Genomic DNA, 23480 nt, shown 5'->3' with positions numbered 1-23480 from the left:
AAAATGGTGCACAATTGTACGTTCCGTTGCAGTCAATTGCGTACGTTGCCGCAGTCGCCACTGAATATTCGCAATGTTTTTGGTGTTCCTCCAACACAAATTGCCGATCGCACGGCAGAGATCGCAGGAAATTTTGCATCCGTCGCTTGAGCAACGCATATATCACAATTTCTCATGGCAATCATGCACTGGCGAACACAAAGAAACATAAGTAGGGATGATAAAACTACATCTCACAAATACAAGTACGACGTTTATCGTCACAATCTTAGGCAGTCAAATTCTGTCGAGAACTGAAGTGCCACAATCAAAGGCGATTACAAAACCGAAATAGATACGTAACTTCAAAGAGTTAATACAAATCAACTTTGAAAATTGCAGTTCAGAACAGCTTAGCGACCCCTTTCGAAACCAATACGAGATCTGCTGGAGCCGCCTTCATAGCCATCTCTCATGGAAGACCCGGCACTTGCTCTCATTGTCCCTCCTGTTCCAACCTTATCGAGGGCTTTCTTGCCGCCCTTCTTCACCTCTGTCAAGAACTGGTCAAGACCAAATGGATCGGCTTCTTCAACAGCATCCTTCTCAAACTCGACTGGTCTATCTCTTGGCCCTGCCCTCTCAGCAGCTCCTCCAAATCCTCTGTCGGGTTTGAAGCGATCAGTCTTCATAATCTTATCCAACTGCTCATCAGCGCCGCCATACATTTCACCATCAACATCCTTCTTAGGCCTGTATAGAGTTGAGAGTGTCGGCTGTGCAGTAAACAAGCCCTTGTCGTAAACATTGTACTGGTCATCAGTGGCAAACCCTGAGTCCATTCCTTTCTCCTGGTTGAATAGCCTCTGATCATACATAACCTCTCCCCCTTTGCCTGCTCCGGCAGAAGCCATGCCAAGGGCAACTTTCTCACTAATATCACGATCTCTATCTCTCGTAATTTTACTTTTCTTCCCCATTGCTACATCTTTGGCCTCCAACCTTCTCTCCCTTTCCCTCTCTTTGCGCCGCTCCTCGCGAATCTTCTCCCGCCGCATCCTTTCTTCTTTTTCCTCCCTCGTCTCCTTTGGATAATCCGCTTCCTTTTCCCTTGTTGGACGCTCATAATCCCCTCTCATATCAGTATCCATGGCTGTTCTGTCAGAAGCCATTGGAATGGCCGCAGGGGGCGCAGCACCTGTTCTCTCAGAACGAGCTTTCTGAGCTAATGCCCTCAACTCCTGTTCCTTCTTTTCCTTCTCCTTCATCAACATTTCCTTCTGAACTTTCGATCTCATAGCAACTGCCTCTCTAGCCTTCTGCTCTGCTACATACAAAGACTCAGAGAGCTTTGCAAAATTATCATTGATCTGAACATCTTGAAGGCCTCTCCCATCAGCTGCAAGACGTTTGTCCAACGGAATCGTATACCCTTTCGGGTTCTTCCAGTTTGAAATGCAAGGTGGAATCTTCCAATCCTGCTGGTCTTTCACAGTCACCGGCCGAGGAGGGGAATGCATGACCGGCACAGGTGGGGATCCAGAAGCCCTCGGAACACGCTTATGCTTGAACTTAGGAGGCTCAAGTGGATCCACAGGCATCTCCATCATCCTGATAATCCTCTCCTTGGCACCAGAATTAAATGCCTCCGATTTCTGAGACGGTTTATACTTGATATATTGCGATTCTGACGACTGCTTGGCCACATTTTTCGGCTGTGCAGCGCTCAATCTCACATTCACAATCTTCTCAAGCGCAGCCTTTGTTTCTGCAGTCGTTTCTTCAATCACCTTCTGCTCCTCCTCATCCTCATCCTCTTCCATCTCCTCTTCCGCATCCTTCAAAATTTTTGGCACAATATCCTTATGTTGAGAATACACAATCTTTCTCGAGTTCTCATTCTGTTTAACAATGGCATCATACGCAATCTCCCCATTGGCATCAACTGAAACCGGAAGAATTTTTGTCCCAGGTTTTGCCACCTTGTCCCGGCCCATGCCAAGAGGGTACTGAGCTATGTGAATCTCCGGGAAAGCGCCGCCTTCCCCGAAGTCCTCCACCTTCCTAGGAACAAAGCCTTGGCGCTTCAAGTACTGAGGCACAGGATTAGGTTTAACGACAGCAGCAGATCTTTCCGCCTCGGAAGAACTGAACCGCTGCCGGAACCACGGATCGTTCGAGTGGTCGTAATATGTCGTTGTGGTTGCCGTTGGCGGCGGAATCAGCTCGTTCAGAGACGTCATGGCGATAAATCTCCTCTTCCTCCAATCCCAAACTGTTCCAATCGAACAAATACCAGAATAAATAAAAAAATCAAAACTTTCGAACTACAAAAAATAAACAAAGCAATCGAATTCGTAGATTCTAATCAATGCCCAATCAGATTGAACTCAAAATACTCAAATTAACAATCAAATATTAATCAAGCAAGCAATAATTGAAGATTAATTTACCCTGAGAACGCGATTAGAACAGGAATTATGAAAAGCCCTAACTTCGATCAGGAGAAAAATAAGAACAACTGAATTGGGAAAAATAAAATAGCCGAGGGAGAGAATCGAATGCTAACCTTATTGCCAGCGGAAGGGTTTCTGAGCTTTCTGTGTTTGTCGAAGAGGGCTTTGTGAGATTGGGCGGTGGTTTAATCGATCGATAGAGAACAAGAGAAATTGGAAGATGGCTGCTTCCGTGTATATATAAATGGTCAATTTCACTAATAGTCCCTGTGATTATTTGGATTTCATTTTTGTCCCTATAGTTTTTTCTATTATAATTCTGTCCTTAAAACTTATAGTTTTGTTTTCAGAGGAAATTGTAGAAATAGTCCCTCAACTTTAACCTAGTTGGAGCAATGGTTCCTTAACTCGTCAAAATGAGTAGTTATGGTAATTTTCCTTAACACCGTCAATAACTCCGTTAAATTCAATCATGTGCGTGGCACATGACACTGACTGTAAGGGTAATTTAGGAAACAAATTATTTCCTAGATAAAAGCATCACCATCCCCTGGTTGAAGTCAATATAGACTCCAGGTTGAATTCAATACCCATCCCCAGGTTGAAGTTGATACCCATAGTTGATTTCAGAGTTAGTTTAGCAGATGACGATGGAGTTATCGGATATTATGATGTGGAACGGAGATCCTCCGAAATATGCAAGAAGCAACTTGGCAGGCCAAAAAGAAAGAGAATTGTGTCTGTAGGTGAAGTTGAGCCACAAGCACACTATCCTCCACCACCAATTAATCTATTGGGTGAGCACAATGACACACCGCAACCTTAGAGACATAGAAAATGGTTTGTAGAGATAACTTGCGGTAAATGCTGAAAGTTGGGGCACGATAAAGTAGGATGTGGAAAATCACAACACACGGATGCAACAAATAAGAATCAGGTACATATTTATGCTTTAGTAAATCCTAAAAGACCAAACTAGCAAGTGTTGTATGTTGAATTGCAGTTTAATTCATTATTGGGTTAATGCAGGAGACTCAACAAGTAAACACTCAAGCAACAACTCAAAATGCCCAAGCAAACTCTCTTGGGTTAATGCAAGAGACTTAACAAGTAAATACTTAAGCAACAACTCAAAATGCCCAAGCAAACTCTCAAACTTCAGGGACACAAATTTCTCAAGGGAACACCGAAACACGAGCTCCAATTAACTCTCAAAAAGGAAAGAAAAAGCAACATGTCAATTCTCAAGTAGAGCAACAAGGAAAGGGAATTTAAGAATTGGGCATGGAGGAAGTTTCAATCAGCTATGGGTATGGGTATCGAATTCAACCTGGGGAGGGGTATTGACTTCAACCTAACAAGATAAAAACAATCTAGTAATGTACCAAAACTCTCATTTCTTTCTGTGAATGTATAATAATATTGCATACATCAATTGAGAATTACATTACTTTCAATAACAATAAAGCACACCAGAGCCTCATAATGGTGAATAAATTATTCGACTGGCTGGAGAAGCTCGTGCCTTTGTATATTATTTGGGATGCTTTTATCTGGAAAATAATTTGTTTCCTAAATTGCCTTTACAGTCAGTGTCATGCGCCATACACATGACTGAATTTAACGGAGTTATTAACGGTGTTAAGAAAAAGGACCATATCTACACATTTTGACGAGTTGAGGGACCAATGGTCATGGAAATAAAGTTGAGGGACCATTGCTCCAATTGGGTTAAAGTTGAGGGACAATTTCTACAATTTCCTCTTGTTTTCACTTCAAATAAGTTGATATTTTCATTCATTTTTTGTCCACATTTTCATTTTTTGAAAAATCTAGTTGAAGACAAGGAACTTGTAGCTCAATTTGATAAAAACATTCATCTTTACTTGCCGTCTTTATTTCGATTTCTCCTTCCCCCTTGTTTACTTCCTAAAAAATTAGAGTTGTAAAAGTTATGGCCTTTGCATAAATAATGAAATTGTAAGGATGAAAATGAAACAACGAACATCAAAATTAAGATAAAATACAAAGATGATTAGTGTAATTTAGTTATAGAATTATATAAGTTTAGTATCTCTTTTTATTTGGAGACCAAGGGTTCATATACACATTAGTGACACATGATGTACTTTCCATGTTTTGGACACAATGAAAAATTATAATTTTTTTGTCAAACGATGAATTTGTTATATTAGATATTATATTAGGGAATCAACAGAGTTCAAACTCGAGTCGTGGTACAAAGACAACACTCCTCTTAACCACTATGGTCCAGAGCCACTTGCTCTCTCAAAATTTTAATTGACTCACTCCAATATTGGAACACCTATCAACATTACTTTCTCCAAATTATCAAGACCGAAAGCATTTTTTTTTTTATAAAAGTGAATTCTAAATGCTTTTAGAAATCAAAAGTAATTTTGTCAAAATACTTATTTTAAAAGCAACTTTCAAACAAGTCCAACATTTATATTGCCTGACTAGTTAGCAAGCAAAATATCGTTATTGACATTTTCTTCGTCTGTACAGCTCGAAAATCTCATTGTGATTTATAAAAACTTAAAGCCATACCTCACAATCCATAAAATAAAGTCATGCCTCACATTTTTTTTGTTATATATTTACTAGTACAAACTATTTCCACTCCCTTTCATAAAACCTCCTTCCTCTCCTCTCTAATGCTCATTCACTCCTTTCTAATTCACCTAAACAGAAAATTATTCAAGATTAACATTGTGTATATTTGGTTGATACATCGTTAACATTTAATTGATATGTTTTGGTGTATGATCAATATAACGTCACACTATAAAAAAAAAAATTATCCTAAAAACACATGATAGCAAATTCATGTCTACTACCCTCTGTATTCGAGCAAACAAACAATCCCAAAACTTTTAAAGTGTGAAAAACTCAAAGATGCAATTGCGTCAATGAACGAATGACGAGCTCAAACTCAAATACTAACGACATAAGGATCTGATAATGATAACCCTACAAATAATACAATCCGAGTTAACCTGAATTGACTTGACTTATTAGGTTATATTCATATTTCCTTTCCAACCCGACAACCCGATTAACTCGAGCCCAAACAATGACTTGCACCACTACCCGTTAAACCCTACTCCACTTATCGTATCACGCCACGTGACATACTGCGTAGCAAGAAACCAATCACAACCTTTTGCTCCTTCTGCGATGTCCCCAATTAACTCTAACAAAATGCCACGTATATATGCGCAAAAGACACTAATCCCATTTAATTTAGGACAAGGATTGTCTGCCCCCACTTCGGGTGCCCTTTCAGTGCCTTTTTGTTTGTGTGGTCACGGTTAAGTCACGTCAACGTTTTATATTACTATTTATTTTGTCTTATTATATCTATAAAAAAACAATATAAAATGTTGATTTGGCTTAACCGTGACCACATAAATAGGAGGGCACATGGAGGGTACCGGAAGTGGAGGGCAGACAATCCTTGTCCTTTGATTTAATATTGAAATAATAATTAATGGAAAGATAATGTTAAAGAGATGTTAATTCTTTTAATGAATCTAGGGGTATTCAATCAGGATTTTAAATGATTTTTTGAAATTTAATGTGTATTCAATCATGATTTTCAGATAGTTTATTAAAATTATTAGAAATTCGGGTGTATTTAATTAGAATGTTAAAGAAGTTTATAACATTTCAGGTGTATTCAATTAGAATTAAAATTTAAAAAATTTGGAAAAGTTGCGAAATGAGATAAAATTGAAGAGATTTTGTAGTGTAAGTATCCACATGTCTTACCTCTTCCCATAAGATTTCGAAATAACTGAATCAAAATTTTACATGAAATATCTACAAATCATTTAAACTCTATAAAAATTCATTAAAATCTCTCAAAATCCCAATTGAATACACCCCATAAATTTGTTAATCTCCCTAACATTATCCTTAATAATACTATTGAATCCGTAAAACACTTGGATATATCTTTATTATTTATATATCAGGGGTATTTTCGTCTTTCCAAAATCAAGTTGTCTCTTCTCTCTGCGCATAGGGTGACAAAGTCTTCTCCCCCACTTGGTTTGGTCACTGCCCCGCAAAAGCCCTTCCTCTCCTCAGACCTCAGTCTCCTCCATCGGTCTTCCAAAAGCTCGGAGCTTGATTTGGCCGTCAATGGAGGCCTCGCAGACCTCCAACGGGACGACCTTGAGGCATGCTTTCGGAAATGTCCTTTCCTTCTTCATCCTCATCCTGATCGGCGTTCTCGCATTTTCGATCCGGCTCTTCTCTGTGAGCTCTTCGATCACTATTTTTTCTCCAGTTTATGTAGATCTGTCGCTTATTGATGTCAAAATCCGGCGTTGCTCGTTTGGCAGCCTAGAAAATGCAGGAAAATGCATCAGTGTTGAAATTATTTATTTATTGATGTACACATATATGGATATTGTTGTGCAAATCATACAACTTTACAATTGATTATCTGCTCTTGTGAATTATCGAACCGAATGGTGTTTCGTATCAGTTATACCTTTGTGTTATTCTGTAAATTGTTGTGTTCTAACTGTTGTAACTTTGATTTTTTATCATTCGTAATTACATTTCTCAGTAATCAAAGGGAGAGTAACTTGCATTTGTATCGTACTCATGTTCGTGTTTCGGTGTGAATTAATCTACAGGTCATAAAGTACGAGAGTGTAATTCACGAGTTTGATCCTTACTTCAATTACAGAGTCACTCAGGTTTGGTTTCTTTATCATTTTTTCTGTTTAATACAAGTTTCGGTTGTCTGGCGCCTAGAAGTTAAAAGCTGAATACGATGGCATTGCTGTTGATCAAACATATATGAAAGTTCTGAATTTTATCGTCAGAGCATGTGCAGATTCTTCTTATTATATTGTAATGACGCGAAGCTATATAAAAGATGACAGCTTTCTTTGTTGGTTACAGTTTCTGACAAAGAATGGAATATACGATTTTTGGAACTGGTTTGATGATCGAACCTGGTAATTTTTGATTTTTCTGGCTTTTCAAACTTCATGGCAGGGTTACTGTCTTGATTTCCTTCGATTACATAATTCAGCAATCTGAATTTAAACTTTCTTAACATTACATTCTAGGTATCCTCTTGGTCGTGTGATTGGTGGAACTGTTTACCCTGGATTGACCTTGACTGCAGGATCCCTATGGTGGTGAGTATGACCATTTCTAATAGATATGCTAGAAAGAAATTTCTTTTCTTCTGAATTTTAACTACTGAGTATGAGTTCCCCACAACCCTAAGGGAGAAAAGGAAAGGGACCTACTTGACAGTGATTCCTATTTTGGCCAATATTTATGATTTGTTTCTCTCTTATATCAGGTTTTTGAATTCTTTGAACATTCCTCTTTCTGTGGAAACTATTTGCGTATTTACTGCACCTATATTCTCTGCTTTCACATCATGGGCGACTTACCTTCTGACTCGGGTTTGTATTCATGCCTTAGTTATTTTGTAGATTTTGGTTATCTTCCTCCAATTTCTTGATGGTGTTCAATTGCCTCTTTCGTCAGGAAGTTAAGGGTGCTGGTGCTGGACTAACAGCTGCAGCTCTTATAGCCATGGTAAATTACAATAGCGGGTATTTTTAACTCTACAACATATAGACATGGTAAGTGCTAATTCTTAGCTGCTCTTTTTTATGTTTTCATTTGTAGGTCCCATCATATATTTCTCGTTCTGTGGCTGGAAGCTATGACAATGAAGCTGTGGCTATTTTTGCTTTGATCTTCACTTTCTATCTATATATAAAGGTTAGGTTTGGTAAAAGACAACTTTATTTTATTCTGTTAGGTGCATGGTTGTATCAAAGAATGATCTGATTCTGTTGATTGTTGGGTAGTATCACCTTATGAATTTGTTTCTGATGGATCTGTCATTAGTATATACTATATATTACAGGGATTATGTATAATGTGCTTCAATATCTTCTGATTACGTTATGCAATATATGCAGACACTGAATACAGGATCCCTCTTTTATGCAACTCTTAATGCCATAGCATACTTTTACATGGTAAGTATATGTTCTAATATTGTTTGTGCTTTTGTAACCTTACATTTTCTGTAATTTATGTTTACTTGCATTTGTTTCATTGCTTCAGGTTTGCTCTTGGGGAGGCTACACATTTATTATTAACCTGATTCCAATGCATGTGCTTCTCTGCATTGTAACTGGTCGCTACTCGTCTCGTTTATACATTGCATATGCTCCTCTTGTAAGTATCCTCAGTACTGATGATGCTATTTTTTTATTGAAAGCAAGAGGAATATGCATTTGGCATTAAAATTGAAGAATGCATACTAACATTCTCACACTTTGTTAGTTTGTAGCTTGAAATACTAGATGAAAAAGAATGGTGACTATAAAATTGATACTTTTAAATGACTCTTGGTTCCTATTGAAATCGTAGCTTTGCTAATGTAGGTGGTCTTGGGAACGTTGTTAGCTGCTTTGGTGCCGGTAGTTGGATTCAATGCAGTCATGACATCAGAACATTTTGCATCCTTCTTGGTGAGCATTTCCCAACTTTCTTTTCTCATTGACCTTTCATTTTCTGATACTGGAGCTTGTCCTAGCTTTTGGTTATTTTCAAAACACTTGTAAAAGATGTCTTCATACTGAGTTAATAATGTTCTGGAGATGCTAGTTCACGTGTTCATAAGAGTGTTCTTTTTTTTTTGACTGAGCCACTTATAAAGTTATAAGAGTTTGGTTTTCATTAAGCAGTTTTAAAGTATATGGTTGCTCTTTAATGGACTTAGATAATTCTTATAGAAGGTTAGCAAATATGGAGAAGCTTTGCAGTTAGTAGAACTTAAAGAAGGGGATTGCCTGAATTTGGAACTAATTAGAAGTCTGTTTTCTTCATTTTTTCCAGATAGTTTGTATCCCGTGCAGTTCATTGCCTCATCTTTCTTACTATGTTTTATTGTTGCTATATTTTCTTCTGCAGGTTTTTATTATTATACATGTGGTCGCTTTCGTATACTATATCAAAGGGATTCTCTCTCCAAAAATGTTCAAAGTGGCTGTCACACTTGTTATATCCATTGGCCTGTATGATTCACTTGTTCTGTTTTTTAAATTTGTTGAGGGTTTCACAGATTGAACAGATAATTGATCTCGATGCCTCTCATGTTACTTTTCCAGGCTCGTATGTTTAGCTGTCGTAGCAGTACTCGTAGCTCTGGTAGCTTCAAGCCCAACAAAGGGATGGAGTGGGCGAAGTCTAAGTTTACTTGATCCGTAAGTACATAATTCGCTAGTTATGTGTGGTCGTTGTTTGCTAACCTTTGGTTTAATGGATGAACTAACTTGACTGAAGCAGCAGTTTCAGTTGGGGGCACAACTTAATTTGGAGGAACTGGTTTTGAAATTGTCCAGACATCTGGCTTTGGTCTGATATATTATTCAGAGGGCCTGATGTGGCAAGCTAATTCTTTTAGAATGCATAATACTGCAAGAACCAAAATACATCTCAAATTTGGAATACCAAAGTAATTTAGTAAATGAATTGGTAATATGGTATTCGCTAAAGTAATGGGGTTCACAGGAAAAAGTTAGTGGATCATTTGGATTCTTTTTGGTGTATATAGTATTACTCTTTTAGATTTCACCACCCTTCAGGTTCCTCGAGGCCAGCAGCTTCCCAAGTTGATATGTCACCATTTGACCTGTTTGTATTCTATAACTGTTCTTGAATTACTTGAAATGTCTGTGCTGCCTAACTGAGAAATAAAGCAACTTCTATATGTTTATATGTTTATATTTTCATTTCAGAACTTATGCGAGCAAGTACATACCAATTATTGCTAGTGTTAGTGAGCACCAACCTCCTACTTGGCCCTCTTACTTTATGGACATTAATGTGTTGGCCTTCTTGGTTCCTGCTGGAATTATTGTAAGATTCGAATCGTCAAAGCATATTTTGCCTTTTATTTCTGACTTACTCCATTTTGATTTTATTCCGATATCCAATGTTCCTAACCACTGTTTTTATGGTATATATCTGTTGGTAGGCATGCTTTTCACCTTTATCAGATGCAAGCTCTTTTGTGATCCTTTATATTGTAACGTCAGTATATTTCTCCGGAGTCATGGTAAATAACTATTATTGACATAGCTAAGTTTAAGTTTTCTTCCAGTGTTCTTGTTAATTCATGTTAATATTATTTTCCAATTTCCACTAACATCACAGGTGCGACTTATGCTGGTACTTGCTCCAGCAGCATGCATCTTGTCTGGGATTGCTCTCTCTGAAGCTTTTGATGTTTTCACACGATCAATCAAGTTTCAGTTACCTGGTTTAACAGGGCCTTCCCAAGTTGATGTAAGCATCCTTTTCGCTGTTGGCTTCATTTCCCCTGCCTTCTTATAAGTTATTCAGGTTTAGGATTGATTTTGTCTTCTTGACCTTTAAGGCAGGGGAAACCAGCTCTGAGAGCACTGTACCCCAGAATGAAGTACCGAAAACAAAAACAGATAAAGGTGCCGACACATTAAAGGAGAGACCCTCAAGAAAGAACAGGAAGAAGGAAAAGGAACCAGTTGAAAAGCCTTCCATTAAATCTCAAATTGAAAAGAGGCTTCTGGTTTTACCATTTGAGGGATCCATTCTTGCTATTTTCCTCCTTGTGTTGCTTGGAGCCTTCTATGTGGTATATAAATTTTCCTATTTCTCTATTTTGTGTGATTTTAAACCACGCCTCTGATTCCGTTACATATGAATTCTGTAGGCACTAGTATGTTATGGCACAATATCAGGAGTTTATCAAGTGTTTTTTCAGAGGGGATTTTATCCCTTGTGTTTTCTCTAATGAAATTTTAATTGATAAAGATGGCCTCTGAAGTTATCATTTGTTTTGTAGGTTCATTGTGTCTGGGCAGCAGCAGAAGCGTATTCAGCCCCATCTATTGTTCTAACATCTCAGTCACATGATGGTCTCCATGTTTTTGATGATTTTAGAGAGGCTTATGCGTGGTTAAGCCACAACACTGAGGTGGATGATAAAGTGAGCTCTTCACCGTGTTCTTCTTAGCCCCTACATCAACTCAATTTAATTTGACAGACAAAGACTGCGCCTTTTGCGGAATGAAGATATTAACTAACATTCATTCTTGAATAAACTTGTTACAGGTCGCGTCTTGGTGGGATTATGGGTACCAAACTACTGCCATGGCTAATCGCACTGTCATTGTTGACAACAACACATGGAACAACACACATATCGCAACTGTGGGTACTGCCATGTCTTCTCCAGAAAAGGCTGCTTGGGAAATTTTCAACTCATTGGATGTAAAATATGTCCTCGTTGTTTTTGGAGGTTGGTTCCTTTGATCACGATGAGATCTTATTATAAAAAAGAAAGTAAAACCGTATTCTGATAGATAAACTTTACTTATCAGGTCTTGTTGGCTACCCCAGTGATGATATTAATAAGTTCTTGTGGATGGTCCGGATTGGAGGGGGCGTATTCCCTCATATCAAGGAACCTGATTACCTAGTGAGTCCCTGGTTTCTTTCGTCGTCTTTTTTGTTCTCTAACTGGATATGAATTGAGACTTTTGAGTTATTAGCGATGTTATTGTTGAGTTGTTAACTGTGTCTTACATTGTCTTCATTTCTAAAGAGGGATGGACAGTATCGCATTGACAATCAGGCGACCCCCACCATGCTAAATTCTCTCATGTACAAGCTCTGTTATTACAGGTCTGCATTTGCGTAACATTCGGTTGCTGATTTGTAGAGTTAATATTTTCTTTGTTTCTTTTGTTCCGGCTGTGAGTAATATAGTGCATTTTGTGTTCTTTAACTTTAGGTTTGTGGACACAGACGGTAAAGGCTTTGATAGGGTGAGGCGAACAGAAATCGGAAAGAAATATTTCAAACTGACTCATTTTGAAGAGGTCAGACGATATAAACGTTTAGTTTGAGATTATATTCGAGTAATATGATGTCAAGTGATTATTCAAAACTTAAACACGCGGGTTTCTGACTATGTTGTGGATCTTAATCAATGTAGGTATTCACAACTCACCACTGGATGGTTCGGTTATACAAACTAAAACCGCCAAAGAACAGGATCCGAGGAAAGACAAAGAAGTCAAAAGCGGTATGTTGATCATCACTCTTCCTCAGTACTGTCGATTGTAAAGGCGACTGGTTCTATCGATCTAACGGGAACTGAATGTGTTTTCTTTGCAGAAATCAAGCTCAACGAGTAGCACAAAGAAGAGTGGAACGAAAAGGAATCCTTGGCACTGACAGTCATTTATGTTTCTGTCGTAGGGAGGGAAACTATGTGGTCGCTTATCTGTAATCTCATATGATATTTATACGGAAACGCTGAGAGGGCCCTCTGGAGAGAGTGATTGGGAACAGGCATAGTTTTAGTTGTTCATTTCTTACGAAACACAAATGGATCAAAGATTTTGTAGTCCCTTTTTATATGGATTTTGACTTGTGTACTCTTTTTACGAAACGCAAAAACCAGAGGCAAATTCGGACTGCGGACACGGGCGAAAGCTGGAGGCTAACACGATTGTATTTCCGGTTCAATCTGGTGAATCGTATTCGTAAAAACGAACAGAAAGATATTCCATTATTTTCATCACAAAGAATAACAAGCCGAGGGAGAAAACAATCGAAAAAATGTAGGTGCTAACAAAAGAATAAATGTTACAGACCATGACTTATTTACGTACGCATCAAAGTTACAGCCAAAAAACCTCACTCTGTCTGAATTCACGTAACCGGCTGGATTTTAGATTTGTCATTCTTCGTATCGTGCGGTTTTTCTCGTGCTGTGCTGGTAGTGGGAACAACTCGACGGAGGAAGAGAGCTGAAGAACAGCATAAATATTTGCTAAACCCTGGACTGACAGCGGTGAAAGCTCCAAACAAGATGAATGTGGACCAATACATCTGCTATACATCTCTATATTCTGCCCCCAAACTGAACAGCTCTTCCGAAAAAAAACACGATAACAGAGTTTTCAGTGAGTGATGCCGTGAATAAGCGAAGCCGAATGATCCTTGCACAACCGATGAATTTATCCTTGATCAATCTTTTAAAAGTTGTTACAGCTTCTTAGGCAAGTTATAAGTCTTCTTAAGGAACTTTGCTGCAGTCTCGTCATTCCGATAACACAAGACACGTAGAAGTGTGTTTGGTTCGTTGGAGTTCCACTCGCCCGTAGTTGGAGGCATTGGAAGCCGAGATTTAGCAGAAGATCCATAGTTCTCCAGAGTTGCACGTTTGAGCTGTTCAACAAGGCTGTCAGTATCAATACCGTACAGAGGGAGGATACCTTTAACGGTGGTAGATAACTTATCAATCAAATCAGCCGGCAGTCCATCCCCGTTCGACCAGAATAAATCAGTTAGAAACCTAAAATCCTCCTCGATTAGGTCAGAATCTTTCCGCATGAAAGTGCGAGAAGGTCCTCCAGCCAGCAAAACCAACAAGAACCCGTCAAAAGAAGCTCTCATTACATCAGTAATAATCCGTGTTCTAACTCTGTCATGCACAGTTGACGAAATAATCTCCAAGTATTGCTCAAGCTCCTGAAGAAATGGCTCAATCCTAGACGACGAAACTCCCACAATATACAAGCCGTCCCAAAGGACATGACTTAGGTCATGGAAAACGACCTTGTATGCTGTTGCCTCACAAAGTTGTTGGATCCCTTCAACACAAGCAGATGTGGAAAGCTCAAACATTTTGCCCACTCCGTTGGTGATATTGTCCTCCCAAGGGGTATCAGAGCTCCCAAGATGGGAAATTATCCTCTTCTCGAAAACTCCCAATTCCATTCGAATAAGCTGCAAAGTATTAATGCGAACGCAAAGTTGCGGAATCCCAAATGAGCTGTCCCCATTTGTACTTCCAACCTGAGATTTCCTTCTCTGACTTATATGCAACCTTTCCTTTTTCTTGAACACACCATATTTTGACCTTGCTGAGCATCTGGTCAAAGCAGGTAAAGTGGGAATGAAAGTGTTTCGGGTCCCTGCACAAGTAACAGAGAACTGGCGGTCATTATGGAGATCAAAAACTAAAAATTCAATGTACCAGTGCAAGCTATGAAATATTTATACCGCAACCAGATTTGGCCTTCAAGATATAATGTTGAATACATTTGTCTAGACCGATCATCAGTTCTGGAACCAATACAGAATGCATGGGTATCGGCAACATAAAGAATGTTTCCAACGTATCATCTATAATGCGTAAAACTTCAACAGCAGAAGGAGCAAACCGCTCTTTGTTTGCCTTTGGATTCCATACCTGTCGAAAGAAATTTCAGCAAAAAATACTTTCATGTTAGAAAACAAGCACCGAGGCTTGTATCTCTTGTTTGTCAACTTTTTTGGTGTGTGGAAACAGAAAATGCATACCTCTTGATGCAGATTTCTATCAACCCATTCCCTCAGCCTGTCTACTCTTGTCCTTATCCAAGCCTTTGCCAGATTGGCAATTACAGCTTCAGCCTCGTAAGGAGGCATCTCCCTTATGATTGACATTCCGCCATCCTCACTATCCACTAAATCTTCGACGGCAATCTGCACAAGATCTTTTTCCAATTTGTCAGCAGCTCTAAGCACTTGTATAGTGTCCGGCGTCAAATCATTGATACCCTCCACAAATTGCTTTAGCTCATTTCCATAGCAAGAATGCAGTGTAGCCATAGCAATGCCTGTTGCAAGAGGGTGCCATCTCTTCAATACTGGACCAAATATCTCCTTCTCAGTAAAAGCCAGTTCGCTAACATCTTGAGCAAGGGTGGTAAGGACAGGAAGATTGTTTTGGCTTTTCGAGTAACGCTTGCTAGAACCTACCTTTTCCAGTTTCTGCCTTAATGCCTTAAGACAACATACAAAAACTTGATCAGTATATTATACCAGAAATCTAGACAGCAAGAGTTTATCGACCTGATTTTTCCAATAAATCATCGACAAGAAACAGGCATAAAAAGAATATTTCCTATCATAATATACATTGTTTACGGCCTCTTTATTTAATGGAAGCCTAAAAATAATATGGACACTTGCCTGCGCAAAAGCGGAGCGTATTGATGATCTTATGTAAGCATCAACCCTGTCATAACCCACATTAGTTTCTTTCCTCTTCCTACGGTATTCATGAGAAATATCTTGAACCAGTATTTTTGCTGATAATAATCCCAGAGAGAGAATGTTTTCCATTGCTTCTATATTGCCACTGTGGAAATTATCTCGGTAAGCAAGAAGCCTTTTCTCAGCCCATCCCAGTATCGAACTCAATGTCGAACTTAAGATCTTCAAGTAAGATGGATCTTTTGTTCCATAGGCATCTTGCTCAACTTCCGCCAACAGGTTACTGGACGCAAGCAGCAGGTCGTTATCTACTTGGCCAGTTGTAACATAACGATGAAATAAAACCCACGAGAAACAAAGATTATGCAGCATTTGGTTTATTCCGAGGACTACCCAGGTCTTCTTTATGAGGTCAAAAACCTCTTCAAGCTCTTCAACAACAGATGTTTCTTCATTCGGGTCAAAACACGATTCTAGTAGCATTTGGTAGAGCCTAAGGTTCAACGGAAACCCATCAGCCCAGTGGCACGTCTCGGAAACAGAACCGTCAACTGATCTGTTAGCAAGAGACATAACAACATTGTAAAGAAGTTGCATCGACTCAGTGTGCTTTCCAGTTTCTATGGGTTTATCTAAGGCCCCGTGAATAATCTTCCGGAGTTGTTGAGGAGCAGTGTCTCTCTTATCTAAAGGCAAATAAGGATACAAAAGAAGTCCGGCTTCGAGAACCCTCAAGTTTCTCCTCTGCCAAGCTTCATATTCTTGTTGGGTAGGAAAATCCGAAGACTTGAACTGCTGTAATAGCTCAAGGGGCAATACCATGCATTCTATTCGCCGTCCAAGCTAAAACAGAGACAAATACCAACAATTCACTAAGCTGGATTAGAGACAACACAAACAGCCAAAAATAATGCATTCAAATTCAATACTCATAACTCACTAAGAAATAATACACATTCTCTAGAAATGCCAAATTTTCAAAAGATTATGGAGTGTAAAAAGTTGAAGACGCTAGCGCCACATTGGCTAGAGCGGATGTGCTCCCATGTGCACCCCAGTTCTTAGATTAGTTTAATATAGATCATCGCTATGTATCAAAACAAAAGTGTCAAAAATTAAAACCAAATTTTGATTAAAATGTTGCAACTTTGATTTCTCCTTCCCCCACTTGTCGATTTTCTATCATTCTAACTTCATTTTTCTATCTTTTCTATCATTTTCTCAGCAACCAAACACAACCCAGAATCCCCATTAAAAAAAGAGTCTTTCAAATCACAATTCATACCTGACCAGCAGCAACCCTCAAAAGTGCTCTCCGGACCCTCGTATCAGTCTGCTCCGAAACCTTCATCTGAACTCTCACGAGCTCCCAAACCGTCCCGGTCCACTTACTCTTCCCCTGACTCACTGAGTCACCGCCACCGAGTCTCCTCCCAGAAGCCGACTTCATACCCAGCGCCTTCTTGAACCGGCTCGCCGCCGACGACGTCGACCTCTGAAGCGACGACGGCAGCGAGGTCAGAGCACTCCGGTCGCTCTTCTCGGGCTGTGGGACGTAGGTGAGCTGTTTGGGCCCGGAGCTCCGGCAGGCTCCGACTAGGATCTGGTAGACGGTTTCCCGGAGCTCCGAATCCGAGAGGGTCGGACCCAGTTCCCCAAAAGGGTTGGGGAGGCCTTCAACTGTGTGAACGGGCATGGCGGGTTGGATTGGAATAGGAATTGGATTGGCGTTTTGGGAGTGTCGTCTGGAGCTTCCGAATACTCTGTCTCTGAGAATGTGAGCCATTTTTGCTTGCTCAGTGCGCGTGGGGACAAAAAACGAAAAAAAGGAAAAAGGAAGAAGCTTTCGGGGGATTCTGTTATTCTTGCTCGACTTTGAAGGAAGCCATGATTTAAAAAAGGTGCTGAATTTCAAGCAGATAGAGAGACAGAGAGAGAGAGAGAGGGGAGAGAGAGAGAGAGTTAGAGAGAGAGCGCGGCAACTGAGTCAGAGTTAGGGCGCGTATATAGAAATTGGAATTATCTACTTTTGATTTTGTTTGTGTGTGTTTTTATTTAAGAGAATCTGTCAATCTGAGAAAAGACCTTTTCTTTCTTCCTGGTCTGTATAAAAAATCATAATATAATATGATGATGGGTCTCTTTGTCATCATCCATTTTTAACATTCCCGTTGTATCTAATTTACTAGTTTTATATTCTCTCTCGCGGAAATGTAACTGTAACAATATATTAGCTTAAGGGTAATTGAGATACTAAATTTGTAGAAAAAATTAAAACTAAAAGACATGTAAGTGGATGATTAGTTTATTAGACATTATTTAGTTTATAAATTATATCTCCACATATAATTTTCTTAGCATTACCCTTAACTTATAATATTATTGAGTGAATTTCTATCGCCGTATCAAGAAAAAGTTCAATTTTTTGCTTCTTTATCCAAGCCAAAAAAGGCCAAAAACAATAAATAATAGCAATTAGTTGGGAGTTAGGACCACCGTTTTTACATTTTCTAGATTTGTTTATGTACTTGAAACTGGAAGGTGAGCTCACCCCGCAACGGAATTTAGGGGGAACATGCCACTGGGTGGTACCATGTTGTTTCCTGGATTCTGCCCCCAAACCTGTCAACTTCTTCCAAAATTTCTTGTAGTTCTACATTAGGTTTTTGTCCTTGCAAAATGCTTAAAATAAGTCCGGTAAATGTCTTATTTATTCCGAAGCAAAAGTGTAACAGGAGACCGACTTACCAGCAGTTTTCGGCTCATCATCTTAACATTTCAACTTTCAAATCAATAATGCATGTTATGTGATAACGTTAAAGCATTCTAAATGTTATTGTTTTAAAGATGTATATAAGTTATTTCTTGGTATAATCCGTCATTTTAAGTCTGACATGATACAAACACGTGAAAATACTCTTTTTCTTGCTCTTTGTCGGTAGTTCAGTTTCGCATGGGCCTCGTTTAACTCTCGTTTAGCCTCTTCTATTTAAGTTTTGGCGGATTCGAGGCAGAATGAAAAGGAAGGCTTGGCTCCTGGTGCATTATCTCCTCTAGCGGGGCAAGAGTAAGAGTCTCCGGCGAAGAAGCCGGCAACTCGTTCAGATCTTGTATGCCAGAGTTATAAAGCAAAAGTGAATTTCTGGTTGTGTAGTTAGGTTGCTTCAGCCAACAAAGGTGAATGCTTTAACGTCACTTTCTACATATATTTACACCAAATTCCAACCCACTCATATCTCATTTGTGAATGTAAGCACAGAAAAAGAATTGTTGATTAACATCTCTTTATTCTGTTTCTTTTCTTTTTTTCTTTTTTTTTCTTTCTTTTATTTTTTTTATTTTTTATAACTTGGAATAGCTATATAAGTATATGGAAATTATTTGAACTCGTAACTTTTTATGTGTTTTTATAAATAAATAAAAATAACTTTTCATGCGTTATTACATATATACATGCAGAATCGAACAACACGCAGTTCTGCATTACAATTTGTAACTCAAAACCTAAAAACCATAAATTAGATTAATTAGAGAGGGGGATAGTTGATCCATATCCATTCGCTCTCTCTTTTATTCATGAATTTACAAAACATGTCATCCAAACTAGTAATTTCACAAGTAACATGTCTAATTCTGAAAGTGGATGCCATATATCAAATTAGGCAGGCAGGACTAAATGGCTGGCACACGGGGCCTGCATTTGGCATATTATTATAAAATTGTAAGTAATATATTGGGAATTTGGGAGAGTATTTTCCATTTGGCACAATTTTCCACGTCAAAAAGAAAATAGGCCTTCCTTTTCATTCATTATATTATACATATGTTGAAAACATTAGCAGTTGAAAAACATTGGCAGTTGAAAACATTGGCGTTGTTGTTATGAATGCCCACACACAGATTTCCAATGGCCACAAATGTGATGTAGACTTTGAAAATAACAGGATCGTATTTTCAAAGTCATGTGATGTAAATTTCAAAATGTAATATTGCGAGTTGCTCTATAAATAGAGCACTCGACTGCAATCAAAACATACAGAAAGAAAGAAAGATCAATAACATCATCTATTCCTCCCTCTTTTATTTGTCATCCCCTAGTGCTATAGTTACAGTGTGATATTTTACACCTGCTTCGTTCCTATCACTAGTAAATGTTATCTTTCTAACTTTTACATATTTATAACACGTTATCAGCACGAGTCTCTAAAACCTAACCATTTTCTCATTTCTCTTCGCCGAACGAAAGAAAGGAAAAAATGTTTCCTCTAAGGTTTTTACTGTTCATCTTATTCCTCTGCCTCAACTGCGCGATATACCCTCGCGACGAACTGTTTGCTCTATGCCTGCTTCTAGTTCTCAACCTAACAGTTACATATATCTTTCATTTCTTGTTTGGTGTAGATCTTGATTACTAACTCAGTATTTATTGATTTTACTGCAATCCAAGATGGTGCGGTACAACTGCCCATCTTGAACTGAAAATTAATCTTACTGCGATCCAAGATGGTGCGGTATCATCGCCTATCTTGGACTGCATATATAATTTTATTGCAATTTTAGGTGGTGTGGTATAATCACCCACCCTATCCTGCATATTTAAATTGGCCTGCTATTTAATTTCATTGCAATTTTAGGTAGTGCAGTATAATCACCCACCCTACTATGCGTATTAAATTTTTTCCTGCTACTGGAGTGGTGTGGAATAATCGCCCATCCTATGTTATATTATTTCAATGAGAATGGTGTGGTACAATCGCCCTCCTCATTCATCTTGAAAATCTCGAGCCTGAAGTTTCGAGTGCATATTATTTTGACCTGAAGATCAAAATGAAAAATTTATAAGAACTAGAAGTTATAACACTATATTCCTATTGCAAGTTCTTCCACATCTCATTTTCTTTCAGAAAAGAAAATGGCGAACTTGGCGAAGCTTGATTTTGCTGGCCTGGACATTACTGGGAAGAATTATCTTACCTGGGTACTGGATACCAAGATCCATCTGGAAGCAGGGAATCTTAGAGATACCATCAGGGAAGAGAACAACTCATCCTCTCAAGTCATGATCTTTATTCGTCGCCATCTTGATGAGGGACTAAAGAGCGAGTACTTAACGGTTGAAGATTCGTCAGCCCTTTGGAAGGCATTGAGAAACAGATACAATCACCAGACAACGATGATTCTTCCAAGAGCTCGCTATGAATGGACTCACCTAAGGATCTAGGATTTCAAGTCAGTGGCAGAGTACAATTCTACGTTGTTCAGAATTACATCTCATATGAAACTCTGTGGGGATGCCATTACTGAGGAAGATATGCTGGAAAAGACTTTCAGCACATTTCATGCATCTAACGTGCTCATGCAACATCAGTATAGAGTGCAAGGCTTCACTAAATACAACCAGCTGATATCTATACTCTTGGTAGCTGAACAAAACAATGAGCTCATGATGAAAAATCATCAGTCCCGACCTACTGGATCTGCACCATTCCCAGAATGAATACTGCTTCCCTCAAAGTGAACGCCACATCCTCTGGTGGTGATAATCATAAACGAGGATGTGGCCACAAGCGAGGTCGGTGGAACATGAAAGGAAAGAACCATGGTAGTTAGTCTCACAACCAGGTTCCAAGGTAAAATTCAGGCCTGAGCTTTAAAAATGTGAATCGCCACAAAGGCAAAGTTCACATGAACAATGCTCCTAGGAACTCTGAAGGAGCCTGCCATAGGTGTGGTGGTCATGGGCATTGGGCGCGTACTTGTCGTACCCCAAAATATCTGGTAGATCTATATCAAGCCTTCATCGAGGAGAAGGGTGTCGAGACTAATTTTCTCGACCAGGCTAAACCAATGGATATACTTGATCTAGTGTGCGACTTATCAGGGCAGTTGAACACAACTCACCTAGATGTTTCAAACTTCATTGTGGAAAGGGGGAATGAAGTGTATCGGTCCGACTGAATCATTTATGTTTGATGTACTTTTATTATGTTGAACTTGTAATTTAAAACTAGCATTTCAGATTCAATAAAAGTGGCATGTAAATTTCCTGTTATAACTTGCTTCTAACTCTGATTCTCTTACTCAGAGAGCATGGATAAAAACTATGGTCATTCTCAAAACATGAAAAATGGCGAAGATATTTGTCTTGCAGACTGCGCAACTACGCATACAATACTTCGAGATCGAAAGTATTTCTTAAGCTTGATGCTCACAAGAGTAAAGGTAACAACAATATCAGGCCAATCAGATGTAATTGAAGGCTCAGGGAAAGCCCATATTATATTACCAAATGGAACAATATTGTCCATACAAAATGCGTTGTATGCTACTCGATCTACTTGAAATTTGTTGAGTTTCAAAGACATACGTTTAAATGGATACCACATTGAAATGAAAAGTGTAGAAAATGTGGAGTATCTATGCATTACCTCAAATGATACCCAGAAACGTATATTGGAGAAGTTGCATGGTTTGTCGAGTGGATTGTATTATACATACATAAAGACAGTTGAATCACATACTGTCATGAACCAGAAGTTCATTGATTCAAAAGTTTACATGCTTTGATATGACCGTCTGGGTCATCTAGGATCTACCATGATGCGTAGGATCATTACCAATTCTAATGGACATCCATTATTAAGCAGACACATTGCTAACTCAAATGATAACCCTTGCAAAGCTTGTTCTCAAGGAAAGTTGGTAATTAGACCATCACAACTAAAGGTTGATGCTGAATCCCCATCATTTCTGTAAAGAATTCAAGGGGATATTTGTGGACCTATTCAACCATCATGTGGACCATTTCGATATTTTATAGTTTTGGTTGATGCATCTACCCGATGGTCACATTTTTGTCTTTTGTCTACTCGAAATGTAGCTTTTACGATACTTCTTGCTCAGATAATTAAGTTACGAGCACAGTTCCCAAATTATCCCATTAAGTCAATTCGACTTGATAATGCTGGTGAATTTACGTCTCAAACCTTTGATGATTACTGCATGACATTAGGTATTGATGTTGAACACCTTGTTCCTCATGTCTATACTCAAAATCGTCTAGCAGAAGCATTGATCAAGCAGCTTTAGTTAATAGCTCGCACTCTGCTTATGAAAACAAAATTGTCAGTTTCTGTATGGGGACATGCCATCTTACATGCTACATCATTGGTTCGATTGAGACCTATAGCCAACCATCAATACTCCTTAGTACAACTCGTGTTTTGGCATCAGCTAAACATTTCACATTTACGAGTTTTTGGTTGTGCTGTTTATGTATATTGCACCCCTGCAATGCATTAAAATAGGACCTCAGCGTAGACTGGGAATTTATGTGGGTTTTGATTCACCATCTATTATTAGATATTTGAAACCCTTGACATGTGATATGTTTACAGCTTGTTTTGCTGATTGTCACTTTGATGAGACAATTTTCCCGTCGTTAAAGGAAGAAAAGATTGTTCCAGAAGAATGGAAAGAGCTGACATGGGTTGTTCCCACATTGTCTCATTTTGATCCACGTAGCACTCAATGTGAAAATGAAGTGAAAAGGATCGTTCATCTTCAAAGCATTGCCAATCAAATGCCAGATGCATTTAATGATGTTATGAAAGTGACAAAATCACATATACCAGCTACAAAATGCACCTGCAAGAATTGATGTCCTTATTGGACAAAATAAAGTGGCAGCGAATGATTCATCTGGTGCACGCCTGAAGCATGGTAGATCCTCAGGTTCAAAAGATTCAGCCCCTCAAAAAAGAAAGACAATGACACAACTGAATCTAAATGAAATCATTCAGGAAGAGAGAATGAATGACAAATCTAAAATTCATGATTCTGGACTTTCAAAAAAAGAAAATGTCTTTGATGAGACACATGTCCCTGAAGAGACAGTAGTACATGAGAGCAAAGAAATCTCCATAAATT

At 38.7% G+C, this 23480-nt stretch overlaps 4 protein-coding genes across 4 annotated transcripts; 2 read left to right on the top strand and 2 right to left on the bottom strand.

Moving 5' to 3' along the window:
- Nucleotides 1-202: 202 nt before the first annotated feature.
- On the bottom strand, nt 203-2666 carry LOC103428331 (SNW/SKI-interacting protein-like). The gene is made up of 2 exons (XM_008366438.4): nt 2549-2666; nt 203-2254 (listed from the first exon to the last, which is right to left on the bottom strand). The coding sequence occupies exon 2, from the start codon at nt 2220-2222 to the stop codon at nt 393-395; it is 1830 nt and encodes a 609-aa protein (XP_008364660.3). The 5' UTR covers nt 2223-2254; nt 2549-2666; the 3' UTR covers nt 203-392.
- Nucleotides 2667-6436: 3770 nt separating this feature from the next.
- On the top strand, nt 6437-12940 carry LOC114821765 (dolichyl-diphosphooligosaccharide--protein glycosyltransferase subunit STT3A). Its single transcript, XM_029095079.2, has 23 exons — nt 6437-6722; nt 7109-7171; nt 7380-7435; nt 7550-7621; nt 7792-7897; nt 7983-8033; nt 8127-8222; nt 8426-8485; nt 8574-8687; nt 8897-8983; nt 9426-9529; nt 9623-9718; nt 10253-10373; nt 10492-10572; nt 10671-10802; nt 10894-11130; nt 11341-11484; nt 11610-11796; nt 11879-11976; nt 12103-12182; nt 12292-12379; nt 12496-12585; nt 12678-12940. Exons 1-23 carry the CDS (start codon nt 6606-6608, stop codon nt 12735-12737), a joined length of 2340 nt encoding a protein of 779 aa, XP_028950912.2. The 5' UTR covers nt 6437-6605; the 3' UTR covers nt 12738-12940.
- A 109-nt stretch (nt 12941-13049) lies between these two features.
- On the bottom strand, nt 13050-17576 carry LOC114821764 (protein unc-13 homolog). The gene is made up of 5 exons (XM_070812623.1): nt 16837-17576; nt 15528-16394; nt 14874-15338; nt 14574-14763; nt 13050-14485 (listed from the first exon to the last, which is right to left on the bottom strand). The coding sequence occupies exons 1-5, from the start codon at nt 17335-17337 to the stop codon at nt 13554-13556; spliced, it is 2955 nt and encodes a 984-aa protein (XP_070668724.1). The 5' UTR covers nt 17338-17576; the 3' UTR covers nt 13050-13553.
- A 2887-nt stretch (nt 17577-20463) lies between these two features.
- LOC139191722 (uncharacterized) lies at nt 20464-21048 on the top strand. Its single transcript, XM_070812723.1, has 2 exons — nt 20464-20654; nt 20814-21048. Exons 1-2 carry the CDS (start codon nt 20464-20466, stop codon nt 21046-21048), a joined length of 426 nt encoding a protein of 141 aa, XP_070668824.1.
- Nucleotides 21049-23480: the final 2432 nt, after the last annotated feature.

Source organism: Malus domestica, chromosome 15 (genome assembly GCF_042453785.1).
Source record: "Malus domestica chromosome 15, GDT2T_hap1".
NCBI classification, from domain to species: Eukaryota; Viridiplantae; Streptophyta; class Magnoliopsida; order Rosales; family Rosaceae; genus Malus; species Malus domestica.
Note: the sequence above shows the minus strand (reverse complement) of the source record. Positions and strands in the feature narration are given on the sequence as shown.